Source organism: Aquila chrysaetos, chromosome 26, assembly GCF_900496995.4.
Source record: "Aquila chrysaetos chrysaetos chromosome 26, bAquChr1.4, whole genome shotgun sequence".
NCBI classification, from domain to species: Eukaryota; Metazoa; Chordata; class Aves; order Accipitriformes; family Accipitridae; genus Aquila; species Aquila chrysaetos.
The window spans coordinates 11,163,823-11,184,787 of NC_044029.1; the positions used below are offsets into that span (position 1 = coordinate 11,163,823).

General features: G+C 36.0%; 1 protein-coding gene across 4 annotated transcripts in view; it reads right to left on the bottom strand.

Annotated features, from left to right (window-relative positions):
* SYT1 (synaptotagmin 1) overlaps window positions 1–20,965 on the bottom strand; it is a 361,032-nt gene that overhangs the window by 213,920 nt on the left and 126,147 nt on the right. For 3 of the 4 annotated variants that reach the window (XM_030002786.2, XM_030002785.2, XM_030002787.2), the window contains one exon: window positions 20,730–20,787. The exons of the other annotated variant lie outside the window; for it this stretch is intronic. In XM_030002786.2, the coding sequence (XP_029858646.1) occupies window positions 20,730–20,787 (58 nt within the window). The remainder of the gene's footprint in view (window positions 1–20,729; window positions 20,788–20,965) is intronic. 4 annotated transcript variants of the gene reach the window in all.

The window sequence follows — 20,965 nt, forward strand, 5'->3', positions numbered from 1 at the left end:
AACAAATACTTCATTTATCCTTTCATGGCAGTCATTTAAATCTCAACACAATGCTCTATTAGATCCTATAATTGAATTTTTTCTTGTTTTGTCCTCCAGCTTAATGAGTATGATTTATAAACTGATTTTAATAAAGAAGTAAATTCAGCAGCTTACTGTAAAAGATGTCTATCTTCAATCCACGGTTTATGAATTTTGTCATATGGAGAAACAGACAAGAAACTATTTTAAACACAATGTGATAGGCAACAACCTCAGGCCGTTTCTTAAGAGCTGTCAGTACTTCTGATTATGTGAGTCTATTTACTGTGCCAAATCTGTTGGCCATTGAAATTCCTGCACTGCATATCTTCCTCAAATTGATTAAAAATATAATACTAGGGGGAAAAAAAAAATGGGGGGGGGGGGGGGGGGGAATCTCACAAATCTTTCAAAAAGAAGTTTTACTTTCCCACCTCTTTCCAGTCTGGCACAAGGTTCACCCTGGCACCAGAAATGTGTTGATTTCTGTGAAGTGTCTAAATCCATCTAATCAATGAGCCTTCACTTCAGAAAACAAAAATCCTCAGATTGTCTATTTGCAGTAGAGACTAAAGATCAGCAGCTACATCCCTATCACCAAATTTCCATCTGCAATCAACTTGTTCCAGCTAAGAACTGGAAGGACCAAGGATTTCTGCTGTAGAGCAGGGGAGAATTTTAGAAATATTGCCGCAGTGCTACATACAGGAACTCAGAATACAAGGACCTTTTTTTCTATATGAAGCCTTACAGACAACCAGACAGTATGAAAAAGCATGAAAGACAAAGACTTGATTGGCTTTCAATCAGAAAGAAAGGAATAGATGAAGAATCCCCTTCTAAGGGGCTGGCTGGTCAGAGTGTATATGTTTGTATGCCCTGGGACCAACACTGGATAGGGAGAAGGGATGGAAACTGGAGGCCGTGAGAACGGACGTGGTCAGCCCAACAGCCCAGGGAGGAAGGTGAGCCAAAGAAGGGAGAGAAGAGACAGAAGGCAGGAAGAGACTTGGACGGAAGCATGAAGGAGCAGACAGGCAGATAGAGACCAGAAAAGAATACACACACGTGGCAAGTTTGCATGAAGAGCTCAGGGAAGACTCTGGGTGTGGAGAAGACAAGAACTATCATAGGTGGAAGAAATCCAGAGAAAAGCATCAGCTGTTGTGGAAATAGAAGGAAAGAGCAATGCCATATAGAAGCGCTCCCCCACCAGTATCTGACTTCGAACTCAGTTTCTCAGTACTTTTCTGCTCTCCACAAGGAACTGTGAAATCTGCTAACAGTGTGTCTTGCCTCCTTCCAGTTTTAAGTCCCTCCAAAGGAGGCTTTTAATGCATTATATGCTACAAAAAATGTAGCATTCTGAAAGAATCAAGATGTTAAAGGTCTTGTGCTCACTGGACACACAAAATGAATGGACGCTCCTGTGTATTATGTGCCTGACCCATTTATAAAATGGAACTAAAACTTTTTCCTCTTTTCACATGGGTGCTGCAAGATTCTTAGTCTCCAGGTACTGTGCTATTACCCTTACTAGGTAATAATGTTAAGTATCACAGAAAAGCCCACAGAAAAAAGTAATAATCCCATCTTCAGAGAAAGATGTGAATAGCACATGTAAATATCACACTAAACAACGAGGATGAAAGAAAAGTCTACATATCCACTGTTGCCCTGAGCGTTCTGCATTTTGCTTATATTCTGGAATCCTCTGCCTCAGTTACTTTAGGATACGATCATGCTACTAAATTGCATCTGCTGAAGCCAATGGAAAGGCTTGTTTATTACTAGCAATTCCTATTTTCCAATATTTCATTTAACAACTGTAGTTTTTAGTCTACCCATGAGTGAGGGTATCTACAATTATACTACATTATGATGAGATTGAATTAATTGTATGAAAAATACATGAAAAATTTGTGGGAAGCTTTTTCATGATAAATTATTTCCATTCCAGACTTTGGCTTGTGGCCATTAAATATTAAGAACTGCCTCTTCTTTTAGTATTATCACCACTGCATAGATATGGCTTATTATTTTGGAGTTTTAATGTCAAAAAGAGAGAAAGCATTCATTCTTATGGACATGAACCTACACATATCAATATCGACAAATGTAAAGAAACATATGCATAATTTAATATACACATACATATTTTCATAAACAGAAAAATAAATGTGCAGTAACTCCTCTCTCTGTCTCTCTCCCCCCCCACACACACTTCAGCCATAATTTTATATGAACATATCTCAGTGGGAAAGAAGAGTACGTTTGGTTGACAACCACAACGACAATCCAAATTTAATCTTTTTCCAAGGACACGTATAAGTATCTGAACACTGAATTTTTTTTGCACAGGACTGAAAATGTGTTTTGCTTCCTATGTTAAAAACACCATTGTCCTTTTAATTGAATACTTGTTGGATACATAATGAATAATGAAACATTATAATATGATGAAAGCAGTATTTATGATAACACTTTGAATCATCTATAGAACATTACTTGATAATGCAGTCTGTTATGACATGTTAGACCCAGGCACAGGGTCTTCTGTTTCTAATATCACTGCAGAATTCAGGATAGATATTTAAAAATACAGCAACACAAAGAATATTTTGGAAAAAATTAGTTTCTTACCTGTACTGGTGGCCTTTTCATACTCATTTTATGTTCACTAACCTTCCATTCTACTTTGTTGCTAGTCATATACGAAGAATAGCACTAATTCACAATTAAATAAGTTATGATAGCACAGGATTCACTTGCATTATTTTTAGACAATATTGAAATCATGTATTCAGATTTTTTTGAAGACTGTTCCATGTGTTTTCTCACCTGCTGCAGTCATTGCATCAGATTATTATTTCAGTTATTCAGACACATGAATAATAAGCTGAAGGCTAGGTTTTTCAAGCCATTAAAAATGTACTGGTTTGTAACTGATTAGCTTATTTTAAACATTTAATTTCTCCAAGTATAATTTCAATCCACACAACTCCAAATCAAATCATGGACACTTAATCAAAGAATATTCCATTTCTTCAAGAGTCTTTTGAAACTGAACTGGCCTTAGTCCGCAAATTTTGAATGCCTTGACTTGTGTTGAAGTAGTAGTTGAAAAAGAGGGTTTCCACCTTGCTTGGGCTTTCCTGATAGATGCAAAGAACCAAGAGTTACACTCCATTGAAAAACCTAAGGGAAACCAACCACACTGAGATACTCTTCTTTCCAAGGCAAAAACAGGAACAAATTACATACAGAATGGACAATGAGTATTTACAACAGAGCCACCGGTTAGCTGAACAAAGCCTGTGCTTTAAACATGCAGTAGCATTTACAAAGGAACTGAGGTGGCAAGCTCATTTTCATTTCAGCCTTAGGTTTGACAAGTAGCTGCCAATCAATGCACAGAGGATTCTGGAGTACAGTTCTGTTGCCCATTGTAGTGTATCATATACCCAAACTGGGTCTGGTTGTTCCAGCCTTCCAGCCACAAGATTTTTCTGAGTCAGGTCTGTGGAAGTCTGCAAGCTCGTTCATATGCTCAGAAACTCAAGCTCACAACATCTTTAGGGGCAAAATGGGTAAGCCCCTATGCTCAGGTTTTAGCTGAAATGTGACTGGAGAAGGGGAAGAAACTGGAACCAAGACAGGATGGAAGGAGAAAATACTGAGCATAGAAGGAGGATAAAAGTAAAAAAAGGAAAAATGGGAGACCATTAAGTGAATACTTAAAAGGGGATAAAAAGATTCCTCAATGGAAATTTGGTGTGAAGAGGAGCAGAATGATGTAGAAAAACAAAGGCAGAATACGGAAAGTGAATTTCTTTTTTTTTTTTTTTTTTTTTTTTTTGAGAGGAAGCTGCCTTATCCAGCTTTTTGAATTTAAGTCTTATTAAGAATCTAGCTACTTCTAGTAACAAATACATAAGACGACTGATGACTTTCGACAGAGAAAGGATGACACATTCCCCCCTGGAACTGACTCTACATAGCTGTGTGGTCACTTTTATTATCCCCTACTTGAAGAGCTGACAAGATAGCAAAGCTTATAATCCCCTTTCAAGTTCATTAATATGACTAAAATCCAGACACGCTTTACATCTGTTTTTCCAATGTTTCAGAATGGAAGCTTTCCAGACTGATAAAGGATCTATTGATGATAAAGAACTTTCATTTTGCTTGAATGGCAATTCCAAATATATTTTTCATAACACAGCCCAGATGTTGTGCTCTCATAAAGCAGCAGTTCTGAGAAGCTGTAAGAGGAGCATCTTTCTGAGAATCTGTTTGTGCACATTTTAGTGAGGGAACTCTTCCACTGGAAAGGAAAAAAGCACGTGTTTGTGAAATTATATTGACCTTGAAAAAACTTCCCTAAAAAAAAGAGATTTGAAAATTAAATAAGGAAAATTTAAAATTAAAATATCATTCTTGAAAGTTTTATATTGAGAAAATTTCTGGATTTTGTCTTAAAAGCTGTTTTTAATTTTTATACATTACACACTTCAATTTATACAATTTGCATATAAATTCAGGTCAAAATATGACATAACTATTTTGTTATTCCTATTGCATGTAATACTAATTTAAGTAAGTTGTATTTACGGATCACAATGATTTTTATTTGTACATGAAGTACTCTGTGGGAGAACAGGAGACAATGATCATAAATTGAAACTTGGAAGTTCTAACTGAATGTGAGGAAAACAATTTCCACAGAAGGACAATTAAGCATTGGTACAGGTTGCCCAGAGAGGTTGCAGAAACTCCATCCTTGGAGGTTTTCAAGATTTGCCTGTAGAAAGTGCTGAGCAACCTGGTCTAAACTCAAGTGCTGATTCTGTTTTGAGCAGGAGGCCAGGCTGGGAGACCTCTCAAGGTCCCTTCCAACCAGAATGATTATGCTATTCTACAGTTTCAGAGTCAATCAAATTGTTTCTCTTGCTTCCTTTGCTGGAGATACCGGCTGGTACCAGCTCCCCTCTCAGTGTGCAAAATGAGGAACAAGTATTGTGACCAAGTAGTATTTCCTCATCCTCATTGTTTTACAGTTTATCCACATCCTAAAAACATCATCACAACTCATGGTAATGAGAAAGTTGAATACTAAGATTTTGAATCAGAAAATAAAATAATCAAAGTGCTCCGTGAAGAATTACTGTACTCCAGATCTCTGTGCTTATCATACTTTAAAAATAAAATTACATAAAATGGTTAAATAGAATATTTTATCACAGGTATTAATTACAAAAATAGTGATTTATTGTTCCAATACCCAAATGCCTTGCTGAAAAAATGCAAGACAGACAAACAGGAAACCAGGAGGACTGATAAGAAAAGACATATCTTGTTATGTCTATTTCTGACAAATCATAAAAATAATGATGCAAACATGAAAAAAATCACACATATCTGAACGGAAAGAACTATCTGAAAATGCTTCATACACAAGCGTCAAAATCTTTTCAGAATAGAAGTTCAGATTTGTGATCAACATAAGTTTTAAGCTATCTGTTGCGCTTCCGTAATTCTGCAATGACATGTACTGTGCAGTTCCAAGGCAGGCAGTGTAGGGCAGCTATGCAAACAAAACAGTAGCAGAGTTTTGTTTAATTTAGAAAAACCTGGGCGGTTGAATCTAATCTGTTCATTTTTCATGCTAGTATGGTATTACAAAGATAATAATCATATTACTACTATTATTAATAAGATAAAGTTACATTTGTTATTAATGAAGCACAAAAGAACAGTGGTCTCTTATGACCAACCTTCACGGCAGGCTGTATTTTCATCATTGTGATTTCCATGATCAGAATCGTTTTAATAAAATTAGGTATACAATAAAAAAAGGCCCTAAGAGAAAAGAGCAAAACTCTTAAATGTAAAATAGATGCTGTTTTAGAAAACGATAACTGTTTCTCTAAAGGCTTTCATCGCCTACCATAAAGCTTGTGGAGGTAAGAATATACTATGATAGTGACCTGATAAGATTATTCAAGTCAGATGGAATTGCCTAACCTGGAAATCTAATCTTAGTGAAGCCAATAAAAACACTGTATGCACAGGTGTAAAATATGTAGGCTAAGATGAATTTCAAAGATCAAGGCTGTTAATTTACTTCTTACATAGCTAATTATAACTAACTGCTGGACACTTATCTGCCTGGAAGTAAGACTGCAAAAAAAGTTTTGTGTTTTTAAAACTGCATAATTATTTGCAAGTAACCATGGAAACTGGCATTTTTTTCAGTGCAGCTTTCTATTATACGTATAAACTTTATCTCTTCCCCCCCCCCCAAAGCCCTTTCTTTGTTCCTCAAGCTTTGACATAAAATATTAATTTAGGTAGAAAGAATGAATTTAACTTTTACTGTGGAACAGAAAATAACAGTGTAGGCAGTAAGAATTGATCATTTTCACAATGACTGTTACCCCCACTGAAATTGGGACAATTATACACAGTCCAGAAAACAACTGCACTATATAGTGACTTTTGATATAGGGCTATTACATACTATTCCCAATTCTATTAAAGATCATTATTCACTCCCTTTTATGTACTGAAGTTTCAAGAGAACATGAACATGCCCTACAGTAAATAGACTTTTAGAAACACAGTCATAAATTTACAAAATAAAACCACACCTTTTCAAGTGTCACTTGCAGAAGACTACAGAATTTAACTATTTTGTATGGAAAGGTAATTTTTTTGATTCTCATAGTCAGTAGCTAAAACATAATCTTGGGATAAAATTCAAAGTTTCCCATATCCATGTGTGAACTGCTCTGTATTTCTTCAATATTTTTGTTTAAGCTACACTGTGACCTGGAAAGTCCAAGTAAGTATCATGGTAAAAGACATGGAAATTAACTGATCTCTTCTTCCATAATTATAAATATCTAAATCACCCACCTACAGAAATCAGGCTTAAAGAAACCAAATATTTACTAATCGCCAGCAACTGACAGAATGGTGAACTAAAGGGAGTTAATTAGGCAAACTCCTTTTGCTAGGTTACTTCAGATATGCATCTTTAATTAAAAAGCTAAAAAATTTACCTGTGTATCTTGACAACTCTACTGGAATTAATGGGTGGCATTTTAGTAATTATATTTCAAAGGTATCACACGGTGCTTTGAATCGGATAGGCTCAGTCTCTCAGGAAGGGCCATCTAATGGCCTCTCCATCAGTAACACTCAGCTGCTGGTTTAAAAAGTAACATTACTGTAACCTGGAGGTGAACTGACTGCTTGTCCTGATGGCAAGTATTATTCACTGTAAGCACTAGAGAAAACACTGAGTTTCCACAACCAGGCATAAAGACAAATGGCGTAAGAGGGAGAAGAGTGCACGACTAAACACAACTAGACTACAACATGTTATCTGACTTCCTGCTCTGGATGTAACAGCTTTGGCAACTGCCCATCTTAGAGTGGTGACTGAGAAACGGAAAGCCAACTTTCTTAAAGTACAGGGTATCCTGGCACATACGATGACCATGAAAAATTCTTGAAGCTGTTTTCAAGGTCTCAAGTTTCAAGGCTCATAAGGTTAGACAATATAGACACTAACAAATACTTACTAGCCACCTGCACATCCAAATGCAATAAACAAACACACAATACAACACTAAATGTGAAGAACATGCATAGTAAGATGCATAACACCAAGAATACTGCAATATCAAGCATAAATAAACAGAAAAAAAATATGCCAAAACAACCAAGGAGGAAAAAAACCCACATATCATAATAGAAGAGAGTGAACTGACTCACCTTCTTTATTAGTAAGGTTTACCTAGCTAGAAGCCACATCCTACCCAGCAACAATGATTAACTACAGTAGAAATGTGCTTTATTCTCCACTGAAGGGAAGAAACTTCTCTTGGAAAATTAAATAAGAGTTTCATGAAAAGCAAATAGAATTTGAATCTCTCCTCACAAAACTTCCCCATACCAGCCAGCATTCTTCCAGTGGACATTTCTGTAGATTGGGAGCTGTGCCAGCAGGTATATCCTGCGTAGGATCACTCCCTTGCCACAGATCACACTGTTTTATCAGCAGGGCATCTGCCAGACTCTCCTCCATACATGGAAGTATAGCTGAGCACCACTTAAAGCATTTGCTATGTCTGTACAAGATTTTAATTGATTAGCTTTTAGAACTGCTAATGTGAAGACTACCTTGTTCATATGAGTTAATAAGGCACCAGGTATACATGACCAAGGAAGGTAACAGAATCAAAGCAGAGTACATGCTAAGTTTACAGTAACGATGTAAATTCTTGTGAATTTTTTGTGGACTGTACAGTATTTTATTGGTGAACCTATCACAAGGTGATAAGACAATTAGCAATATTGATATATGAAGCTCCATCCAAAAGCAAAGCAACAAAACTCACTTCAGGTTTCTTCTGAGGAAAGTCTTGTATTGTAACTCATTGTTCCAGGGGGAAAAAAGTGATGTGCCAACAAATTTCATCCAGCAGAGAAGCATCACTGCCCCAACAGCATCAGAAAATGACAAGGCAACTAAACTGTGGATAAGCTTTTATCGAAAAACCTTAAAAGGGATGGAAGATTGTGCTTACCAAGGAAAAGATAATTGTATAAAATAAATAGAAAGTCAAGTCCTGATACACAGAAATACATACACTCTCTTACGTAGTCAAGCTGCTTCAGCATGTTCTCCATAAAGATACCAAAATTGAGTGATATGCATGTATCATTATTAGTTTCCCCAAACCTCAACTGAATGACAGTTGTTCGTTAATGGTGTACAAAAACTACACATCCAAAACACACTTGAAACCGTTTAATCTGTGAACAAGCGTCAATATAAACCACAGACACCTAACTGAAAACATCTGCATTCAACATCATTTCACAAGTACAACCACCATTGCCTACAGATCAGACACCATTTGTCACTGCCAAATATTTCTACTTTTTTTAACCAGGCACAATCTAGAAGAAAAATTTAAAGCTTTCTGAATGGCTACTTATATTTTGGGTGAAAATGGCAGAAGTTTGACAGAAAATATACTGGAGGTCAAGGCAACCACAAGAGAAAAACTACTTGTGGCAATTTTTCATCAGGGTATCTAGAGGAGCTTACTAATATTTTGACAAAATCTCTACCTTCATTCTTCCAGCTCTAAGTTGCCATTGCTCTTGTTTACCAATGTAGCTAAGATACCTGTAACAAAAATCCTTTCCATTATACCTTTTTTACACCTTTCAGATGTAAATAAATAAACATTCAGCCTCAAATAAATAAATAAATAATCAGCCTTCAGAATGTAATTCTTGGGCCTCTTCTTTTCTTACATATACTGCTATTACCTCATACCTTACCAAAGAACATCACCCTTATTTCTTCAATTGCAATCTCTTGCCCTTTCTGAGAGAAATTGATGGTACAAGTCACATCAAATTCTAGGCAACCAAATAAATTTCACCCAGTCAGAGAAGTAAGAGGTAACAATACATGTATTAAGTATCTTAAATGAATGCAGTTACTATGGAGATCTCTTTTAAATCTAAATAACTGTGATCTTTTGTCCTTCCTCTTCTGTATTATCACTGCAAGTCCCTAATTCTTTCTTTTCTATCCAGTACAGCATACTATATTTTCTGAGTATAACTATTTCTACACGTGGCCTAAGAAAAATTCTGGTTCCTGAAAAATAAATGAGCAAATCCTTCTTTCTATTGGCACCACACCAAGTCCAAGCATAACTGAACTTAAGAAGTCAGCAACGTCACAGCTGATGAATGCTTCTATTTAGAAACATTCTGACATCTCATGTTCTCTAATTTTGGTGGTTTTTTTCTTGGTATCAGTCAGGTGTTTGATTGTTTGTAACATCTAAAATTGTGACTGGAACCCAGGGTTCATCTGCTCCTCCTGCTTATTCCCATGAGAAGTACTAACTATACTTCAATTAACTTTAACCAGTTTGAGGTAACTTCCATAAGGCAGATTTCACCATAGTATAAAATCAACTGACGCAGCTCCAGTCATTCTAAATCTGTGAGTTTCAAGTTGTTAAATGAATTGTCCAACTACCCTGTCATAACTTCCTGCTAAAGAAGTTGTGACAGCACTTATATTGTACTCCTAAGCTAAAAAACTGATGAAGCAACATTTGGGTAACCAGAATACACGTCTAGGAATAGGCAGGGCTAAACAGGGACAGGTATGCCGTATGCTGATTCACCACCTGCAAGCCACATACTAAGTTTGGCAACGCTGCGGTGTTGAGCGCTACAGAAATACCTTTACTCATACCTCAACCATCAACTTTACAGAGAACCCTTAGAGAAGGCTTTAATGTGTCGTCATAGCCATGATGTTTTTAAGCAGCAACGATTCACAACTGTCATGCAGTCTAGTGTTAACTGCTTTCCTTGTACCATGCAGTTCACGATAATCTATAACTCATAACCTGTCTCTTTCTCCTTTACTGACCAATAGATTAACTCACAAAACCAGTTTATTAGTCGGTAAACACAGATTGTTCAACAGTTTATTGAACCCCGTACACATTTTTTAAAAGCTCCTATTGATACTGCACAGAAAGGATGTGCTGTTTCTGAAAAGTAACAACTTGCTTAATCATCCATATTTATTTTCAGCATTGTATCTGTATCACTCAGCTGACTGATAGTTGCACTTTGGTGGCATTGCTCCTGGGAAGCTAACGTTGAAGAGACGCCGTAAACCTGATACATTATATTGCAACAAATAAAAGGACAATTAGGATTAATAAAACAGAGCTTTATTTAGTCTGTAGAAACAAGTGGATCGTTCAAATAACCCCTCAAGGTTTCATAATTTTATAACATTTCCAGTTTTATATGCTAAATCTTACAGATTCCTTTTCTCAAGCCTAATACTGTATTTTTAATAATACACTTTTCTTCATTTAAGACTCATAAAATTCAGTTTCACTGTAAAAATGAATCATTTTCCAGAGCTTCTGGTTGATTTCTTCCAATTCAGCATTGGAATTTCAGCTGAGAGGAAGATATTTGACAACTGAGGACATAATGTTCCAGCAAAACAGACAAAAAAAGCAACAGAAACACAGAGAGCAAAAGCGAGAGAGCACGCACACATGCATGCAAGAAGAAAAGGAAGAAGCACAAACATGGGAGTTTTTTGGAGCTCTTTGTAAAATATCTAATCAGCAGAAAACAGAAGCTCTTCAGACAGATCAGACATAGCGTGCTATAGGCAGATAATTTGGAGAAAGCACTATATGTTAAAGCTAAGGGTTTAACAACCAACAAAAAGGCACAGAGATAATGCATTCATCTATCATCTATAAGAAAATTTAGTGAGTTCTATCTGAAGGAATGCAACCTTATAGCCCCATGCCCATAGTACATAGAAAAGGAAGAAAAAGTAGAAGCAAAGCTACAAAGACAGTTTGCTGAGTGGGATAAAGAGATGCCCAAAGAGCTCTGAGCTTATGTCAAGGAAACAAACACTTACAGAGGGAATAGGTACATACCACCCATTCCCTCATTGTTCTATAGTATGACAGTAAGATACCTGGGCATGGGGAGGAAGGAATGTATATATAAAAACAAGTACTTTCTCTGTGTCTAGATACATTGCTGATCACATAAATGGGTACCATCCCAGCTTGAGTACCTCTTTGCAAGGTCAGTCACAACCTAGTTACAGCACTCCAGCAGATGTAAGTGAAAGAAGCCATATTTTATCCCCATTGTTATCCTTTTGAAAGCACTGCTATGAAGAACATCAGAGACTATGGAAACTACAACAAAACAAATTAGGTGACACTGGGGAATGAGGGATCTCTTCCAGAAGAGTATGGTCAAGGTAGCTCTAGAAGGGAAACTAAGATTTAGGTAGAGCTGCCAATAAGACAGTAGCAAAGGGAGAAACATGGGAATAGAAACAAAAAATGAACAGAGAAAGGAGAATCAGAAACAATATGGGGCTAGATGTCACAGTAATATGTAGCAGATTAGGATAATTATACCTGAGCTTTCCTCTTCCCTATCCCCATCTCATTATTCAGGCTTGTAAAGTCTGCTGTTTTTTCCCAGGAGAATGTGTAGGGCAGGCAGGGAGTGTTTATATTGGCAAAATAGGCAGCAAGAAACTCTGATGTTCGTAGGATTTGTTCACAGTCTTATATAGGTATTTTCAAGATTAGGAAACACCAAGTAAGCCAGTATTTTTAAAAAACCCATAGTTACTTGACAAGATATAATCTCAGTTTCTTTTAACAAACATCAAAAATAATTAGGTAGTAATGAACACATTTATCAAACAGACCAACACACTGGCACCTTCTAAGAACTATGCACTGCTGGACAAATCAATATTTAGAACAGTCTCTTAGTCTGAAAGAATAATGATTAAGTAATAGCAGTACATAGTTCTGTAGTTCTTCAAGGTCTTTGCAATACTGGGATTGTATCAGCTCATTTTTTTCATGCCAGCAACAATACTATCAATTTCACGACAGGAGTGAATTCCAAACCCCCAGGAAAAGTTTTTATGTGCCACCATATCCATTTTTAAAAGGAAAGCTACTCAAGAGGGTTTAAGTAAGGTGCTTATGTCCACTAACATATCCTTGGAAAATTTTAGTATCAGACATCTGGATTTCTTCCATGCCTTTTCCTTTTTTCCCCTCTTTTTTTATTCTTTTTTTTTCTTTTTTTCTTTTTTTTTCGGGGGGGGGGGGGGGGGGTCTACATAAGCACTCCTCAAGCTGTGAAGCAAAATTTAACAGGAAGAAGGATCCCCAAATTAATTAAAAATAAAGTTTGTTAAGTGAAGTTCATTTCAGAATAGCACAGTGAAAATGCGACACGAGATACACATTAATGAAAAAAGAACTTCTAACAATCACACCAAAAATGCTTGACAAGTACAAGAAACACTTCCCTCCACTTCAGGATAGAGCTTAACAATGTGATCCCTACTAGTACTGCGACAAAGAGACTGGAGGAAATGAAATCTCACTATTGATCCGACACGAAGGACAGCCCACATACAAATAGGTAAGTACAGCTGTCACACTCTCGTGAATGCCAGAAAGCTGTGAAAGCCATTGTATATGATCCATGATGGGGTTGGATAGCATCACACCGCTTTCCATATGCATAAAATCACTGGTTCTGCTTCAAAGTCATTTAGTCTAAGTAGAATTCTAGCTGTGATTTAATATAATGAGCCTACTCAGGAGATTATTAATATAAATGACAATTGTTACTTCTGGAGGAAACAGTCTTTAAAAGTTTCAAATTCTTTCATTCTTTTTAAATGGATATGGAACAAGTCCACAAGGACTGGGACATGGACTGGTTTTCCACAGTGCAGCTGGAGTGTCTGCACCAACAGGTCATAGCTCCATACACCGAGGTTGCAAATAGTCAAACTTCAGAGAAAATACAAAAATGACAACGATATAGCAACTGAGATGTAACAATTCCTGATTATAAGCGTATCTGTGTACTGCAAACATTTAGATCTTTCTCAGGAGCATATGGCTTCATATGTAAAAAGCTACTGACTCTATTCTCCTTAAGAAATGTCTAAGTACATAATTACAAAGTTTAGATATAATTCCCATTTTAAAACCTCCCTAAATTCATATTTGCCCAATAGAGCATAACTCTCCAAAAGGAATCACTGTTATCTGCAGGATAAACTATTAACAGTTTAATAGCTAGTGGTTTATTAACTAATGGTTTAATGCAGTTTAAATTTATTAAAATTATTATCCCTGAAGTAAAATTAGATCTTTAAATAAACTCTGTTGGTGTTAAGCATTTCATTTAAACTAAAGATTCAAACACTGAGACACGCTTCTAAAAGCAAAATCCCATCAAAAATGGTTAAGGTTTCCCAGTCTAAATGACATCTTACTCCTTTTTTCTTATCCTTCTTCCTAAAACAAATCTTCTCACTTGGCATCACAACTTACAAGAATGAGTGAAATAGGCTTATAGTATTAAAGCAGCCTGGGCACTATTTCTGTTAGAAATGAAAAGGTATTGGGAGACCTATTACGTGAAAGATCAAAGTGTACTGCTGTACAGTACTAGCAGAGACCTCCAGGCTATCATGCATTTTACACAGTATTGCCAGACTTTGCAATAAATGTTTGGGAGTTATCTTTGGAAGCTCCAGTTCCTGGATCCATGTGACTGCATGAAAATCTCACCTTTCAATAAAAAAATACACTTCTAAACCTTGAGATTTTGGAGGGACTGAAGCAGTCATGGAAATCAGGCAGTAATGAGAAAAACTCCCATATAAACAGCTAATGGGAAAAACAGAATAATAACTTTAATGGCTTACCTAAAGCTTTTTAATTGGCGAGACTGGAAACATTGCCTATGTATTATGTGCTTTATGACCACCATGTTCAAAAACTTTTGCTTTCAGCTCAGATCACTGTTGTTGCATTTGTTAGCATAGCTACAAGAGTCTCAAGTATGAAATACATCAATCAACATTGCTTTAAGAGCCCTTGTGCAGAGGCTCCGCTCACAGCAAAACCACATCTTTGCCTCTTCAGCTTGCACTACAAAACTGAAGGTATAGCAGCAGAAGCACACTGCAGACACACAGCTAATATATTTGATATATTCCAGAGCACTCCTAATCACTGCTCATTTCTAGCTGTTCTAAAGTATATCGCCCCTGCCCAAAAATCCTAATCCAAGGAATCATGTTTTTCCAAATATACTTAATTTTGAATTTTGTATTTTCAAAATTATTTATTGCAAGAAAAATTCTACAGCGCCCATTTTCACCCAGTTTAGATATCAATATAAACCCAGCAGATTAACATCATAAAATATATTTTTATGTGCTATCTTTGGTAACGGCTTTGCAAAACATTTTTGGTTACATAGTAAAGTGATTAACTGAATTTCCTATTTTCTTTGCATTTTGAGAGATAAATGTTGTCAATATACTAGTAACTTAAAGATAGGACTGTGAACAGATACAAAATGTATCTTTTCTCATTTCTGAATGAACTTATTTGAATGAGTTTCATTCACACAAGAAGAGCTGTCAAAATGTCATGTTTATGATGGCTATATGTCTTCAAAACAAGATTTATAGTGCCAAACTTTGAAAGAAGTAAACAAAGAAAATCATCATTGAAGAACAAACTCATACTTGGAGAGGATCCAAAACTGCCAAATAACATTCCTTAGCTATCACCAACTCCATAGCAGGGACTCACGTTAACCTGTATGTGTGTAATCACTTGTATCATAGTAGTTAATTTTTGAGTTAACCTTCATGGTCCATAAATGCAAAATAGCGGAGTTGACAAGGAAGTCTAGCCTTTTAGTTCCTAATTGAAGTGTAAGTCACTACAAGAACAGTGACAGAACAGGCTATCTCCAATTCTCTAATGAAACGTGGGCTGGAATTCACCTACCAGGAATTACTAAGATACATATCCGAAGCTAACCTGGTAGTCTTTAAAAGAGGATTGTGCAAAGAGATTAAGAATTAAAAACAAAAGGTAAGTACTGATTAAAGCACGCTCTCACAAAAAAAGAACACCAAACCGCCCCCAAAAAGCATGCAACACTGCAGATGTCCATGCATTTTGTTTGATTGTATTTAGAGACAGGACTACAATAGCAGTTACCAGCGTCAGCAAAGCTGTATTATGATGACACAGTATAATTCTTCTTACGGAGAGCTTTTAATCACAAGTATTAAATACAGTCAGTAACTAAAGAGTAAAAAAAATCAAAACAAAGTATCAACCTCCCTATTCAAAAACACAGATAACATAGAGCTGTAATAAAAACTGCAGGAGAAAAAAAAATTGACATTAAAACTTCTTTGATATGTGGATCATAGGAGTTCATTATAGTAGCTTCTTGGAAGTTGCCTCAGTAATTGTGTAAAACTGCTGTCATGTGTATACACAGCATGACTTAATGCAAAAAAACCCCCCTTTTTCAAATGGAAACTTCATGTTACTCTGAAAGAGCCTGATTTAAAATCACAGCCAAGTTGATATTCAATGTAATGTTTAAAAATAGCAAATTACAGTACAGGAACATAGTATACAAGACAAGAAAACAAGCACATGGTAACCCTACTGACTGAAGCTGGCTTGTGACATCCCAATGAGCAAATTAAGCTAATAAATATTTTGCTTTTGAAACCTAATGTGCAAAGGTGGTTAAAGTCTACTCCAGCAGCATCAGTCCATGCATTTGGCTCCTACGCTTAAAAAATGTTCTCATTTCTTTTACTGTTTTTTGGTGGACAAAGAAGCAGTTGGTAAATGCACTTGTACTTCAGAATAAATATATAAAATAACATTGAAAAATGGAAAATACAACACAGATTTCCAGTGCAAAACTTCCAAGTAGGAGGAAAATATCAGCCAATAATTTATTTAAACCATTGAATAGCTTAAATGGCTAAATTCCTAGCTGAGAAAAATAAGATTACATGACTTCTGGGGCACTTGGAAAACACATCATTTGAAAATGTGTCTAGAAAAGTATGTGTTTACCAATTGAAGAAAAAGCTGAGGAGCTGCAGCAGATAAATTAAATAGTAGAGAGTAATCAATCACGGTGCTAAAATGATAGATGACAACTAAACTGAAGCCCCAGGGAAGTACAAACACAGAGCCATTTTGCAAAATTAGGTTGCATAACTAGCATACCTCAAAGCAGTACAGAATCTAAATCCGTGTCAGAGATCTCACATTAAAAAATGCAATGCTGTGTCTGTAATACAAGATGGATTAAAAAAAAAGAAAAATGAGGTCTTGAGGCACAGAATTTTGTAAGCATATGAGTCACAGAGAATATACTACTCTGAATAGTCTTAACATGATAACCAAAATAGAGACAAAATAAAAAACCTTTACGCTATGCAAATGTTACTATATAATTTACCAGAAGTTTATAGTTCTACTGTGGGAGGATAAAAAAAAAAAAAAAAAGTGACACTAATTTAGGGGAAGACCTCATTAAAGAATTCAGGTAGTGTGAACACTCAAATGAACTATTTTATCCAAGCCTGCAGTATATGCACATGAATTTTAATAGGCAATGACAAAACCTGGGAGCACAGGGAATGAGGGCACTTCCATGCTGCTTCTAGATTACTATATTGCAATGAAAGATTGAAATTGTAATGTAGGGGAAGATTATTGTGATTAGTAGAGAACATTCAGAAACCACAGGCTCGTTTCTTTTTGAAGGCTCATAAATTCAACTTTTACAAAACTGACCCTTCCAAAACCAAGGAACACTTCATTTAGCTACTTCATCTCTGGTACATTACATACCTCTAGATATAATATGGTAAATGGTAAAATATAAAACATGGTAGTTTTCAAAATAGGTATTAGGGTAAACAACAGTAACATTGTGTGCTCATGAGCTAACAGTAAGTCTAACATGAATTTAGTTCTTCTACATATAATGGAGTCAAACTGCCTGTACAATAATTTTCAGCAGGGCAAGCCTCCTCTCATCTGCTCGCAGCAGAGCGTGGTTTGGCCATCCTCCTCCTGTATATAGCGCTTCATTTGTGCAGTCTCCTAATTTATGTCACATTACCTGAACTTGCCTTTATTAAACATGAATAATGAAAAAAATTGTTATTAACCAGCAACCACCAAAGATGTCAATTATAAACCAAAGTATGTGGCAGATGAAATTTGATTGCTGCTGACTATGTGAGGATAATGGACACCTTTTCTGGAACACACATTGCAAGAGTTTTTTTTTCCCTCATCCACAAAGGATGACTGCGATCTTTTGCCATATCAAAGCCAAGTGACAAAGGCCCTTGCATTTAAAACAAAGACAAAACAACTAAACCCCACAAAATATAGCATATATTACAACTTTTATTTTATCCTTTTCTTAATAAGATCAGTATTAATTTTATCTTCTTCCTATATCTGGAATCCAGTATTTTTGCCTCTCAGCACTTGATATTTTAAATTTTAGGTTTTAATTCAGATTGAGAAAAAAAAGTATTTTTAAAAAAAGATCCACAGTTTATCAATCCCAGTGTCAGAAGAATGACTTGTTGCTTAGCATATGAACAACATACAGTTCACAAGAGTGTTTTAAGCATGCCCAAAGGTAGCGTACATGGACTTCCCTACATGGCTGAAAGTATAGCCTGATCAAGCTGGTAACATTGCTCCTCATTGATGATGGATGAGAGATAAATGTAATTTTATTTCTGTTTTATTATTCTAATTTCCCATGTATATTCCAAAGAGAGCGTTAAATAAATTAGACATTACAAATGTTAAATAACCACTGTACAGTTTCATGTCCGTAATTATATATCATTGTTAGATCATTTGTAGTTTATAATCATAATACCATGACTGATAAAATTAACTGATGGATACTATGAAAAGGTTCTGTCAACCTATTCTGCCAGCAGGAGAGAGAGAATTTGTATGTGACGGAATACCAATAATAGTTGATTAATTTTTTCTCACTATACACAAATAAATCCATGCTATTCTGAAACAGCTGCTTGTGAGTTCTGGCCTCTTGACAAGCAAGGAATACAAGCAAGGAGAAAATCTTCAAGTATCTGCAGTAGTGAAATTCAGTTTCTACAAACAGGTCTATAACAACTCCTGGATTTTTTTGTATACATACATCAGTTGAATTTTACAAATTGCTTGGAATTGCTAATATTTATGCATGTAACTATCAGTCAACTGCTGCCAAAACTTAACATCCGGGGGAAAAGCATAATTCATTTGGTTGAAGGTATTCCATGTGTTAAATAACAACTCCCAAAAGTTTCACCGTATCTTTCTGCATGTCAAATAAAAATTGCAAGAGCTGACCAGTATTACGCAATGTTGCAACCCTTTGCAAATTCCTTCGATATAGGTATATGGCATTATTCTGTGCATTATTACCTGACAATATCAATAATGCTCTTGGTCTGCAGAGTATCTATTTGATACTAGAAATAGCAAGCTCAAAATTTGCCAAAGATCAGGAACATTCTGCAATGCAGCTCTGCCAAGAGGAAGAGGAGATGGCCCTGTGTGGGAGATGTGAGGAGAAACTATGAAGTTGGAGCAGATTAGCTGTGTAGGTAAAAGACTGGAAAGATAAAGGGTGAAGAGAGGTGTGATAGCACATAGGGAATATAACCACAAGAGTCACGGTGGGAAAGAAGAGAAAATGGAAGGAAAGTATGACTGACAGAAGCAGCAATGGAAAGTTAAGAGGAATAGATAAAAAAGATAAAAGTTTTGAGAAGTTTTTTTAAAACCAATTTTTTTTCTAATGATCTTCTGGAACATGTGTATGATTCGTTATATGTCTAAAAAATGCCTACTGGTAGCACAGTTTAGTACATTGTATAAATAACTATACAGATTTTCAAACAAGCATTATGTTGCCCTCAGCTTCAGTGAAGTGTCACACATTTCCTTTCATGTTGTGTGATTAAACGTTATGTTAAAACCCATCACTGAACTTGGTTGCCCAGAGAGATACTGGGCATTTTTTGGCTGTTGAAGTTTATACATATTCTTTTCCACCAAAGAGTTTTATTTTTACTGCTTGCCAGAAACATTCAACATTTATTTCTATCCAAAACTAGTCTGTTCTACATGCCAGTTTGGCTAAATGAATAGAGATTTCGTATACAACAATAAATTCCTTCAATTCTACTGCATGATATACTCTCAAATGTATATTCTATAAGCAGAATGGTGCTGAAGAGCATGTATTCTCCGTACATTACTTACTGTCCACAATATTCTACCACAAAAAGGCAGGCTCTATTAGCCCCTAGCATAGAGGAACTGTTTTGTTGGAACTGTTAATAGAAATGCCTTAACACACATTCACCCACTTTGGTTCTCAAAGGGTATTGCCGCCTTTTAATACGCAGTAATGCAGTACACCCATATAACCTGTTACATTTCCCAGGGCATATTAGTTAGGATTGCAATAAAAGCAGTGTCTGTTCTCTACTGTATCATGACCAGTACTTCACCAGCAGCCTGAGATTTTTTTAAAAGGACAACATCAATAATATCATTCACAACACAACCATGGCTTATTTTCTTGTCTCAGCGAGTAGTCTTAATTACTTGATGTTTTATAAAGCTCTAGTTATCAAAGGCCAGTGCAGCCATGCATTGTGATTGGTCAGACTGTGTAGTGAACAGCACAGCTCTGACCAGGGCAGTTCAGAACAATTAGTCAGTGATTAAGTGGTTAACACAAAGCCATAAAACTCTCTTACTCATGTCCCGACAATGGGATCTGACTACACTGATAAACCTAAGTGTTTTTCTGTAAAATTTCAGGTGTGAGCAAATGCTAGTGTAATACTGTTTTTAGCTTGGTACCTTCTACTATTACAATTCACTTTTACTGAGAAGGTGGTGGCAATATTTTCAGTATGGGCAGTGATGAAGACACATTGTGTGGATTAACTGGGCCTCTTACCCAACATGATTACAGGATTAATAAAAGTCTACCCCTGTGAAATGAAACTGAGTTGGATAAAAGGCAGAAATGCTCACTGCACTAATTTCTTACACTTGTTAAAAGAACTGCAAATAAGAAAAAATAAAAAAAATTTTTAAAAGTAAGTACAAATAGTGTTTAGCTTCAGAGTATGTAATCTGGTCACTTACTGTTCACAATACAGAGTGTGTGCTTAACTCTCTTCTCTCTATTCAGGACTCCACGCTTCTGTAAGAAAAACAAATACATGCATTTATCATCTACATAAAATTAATTACCTAGTTTCATTTGTGCCACAGAAGTTTGCCATTTTCCTATTTAGTTTTGGCTTACTCCAAGATTTAAAGCCTTGGGTTTTTGTGAAGCATCCAGAAGAGAAAGTCCACATCGCTCCTTTTTCTTAAAA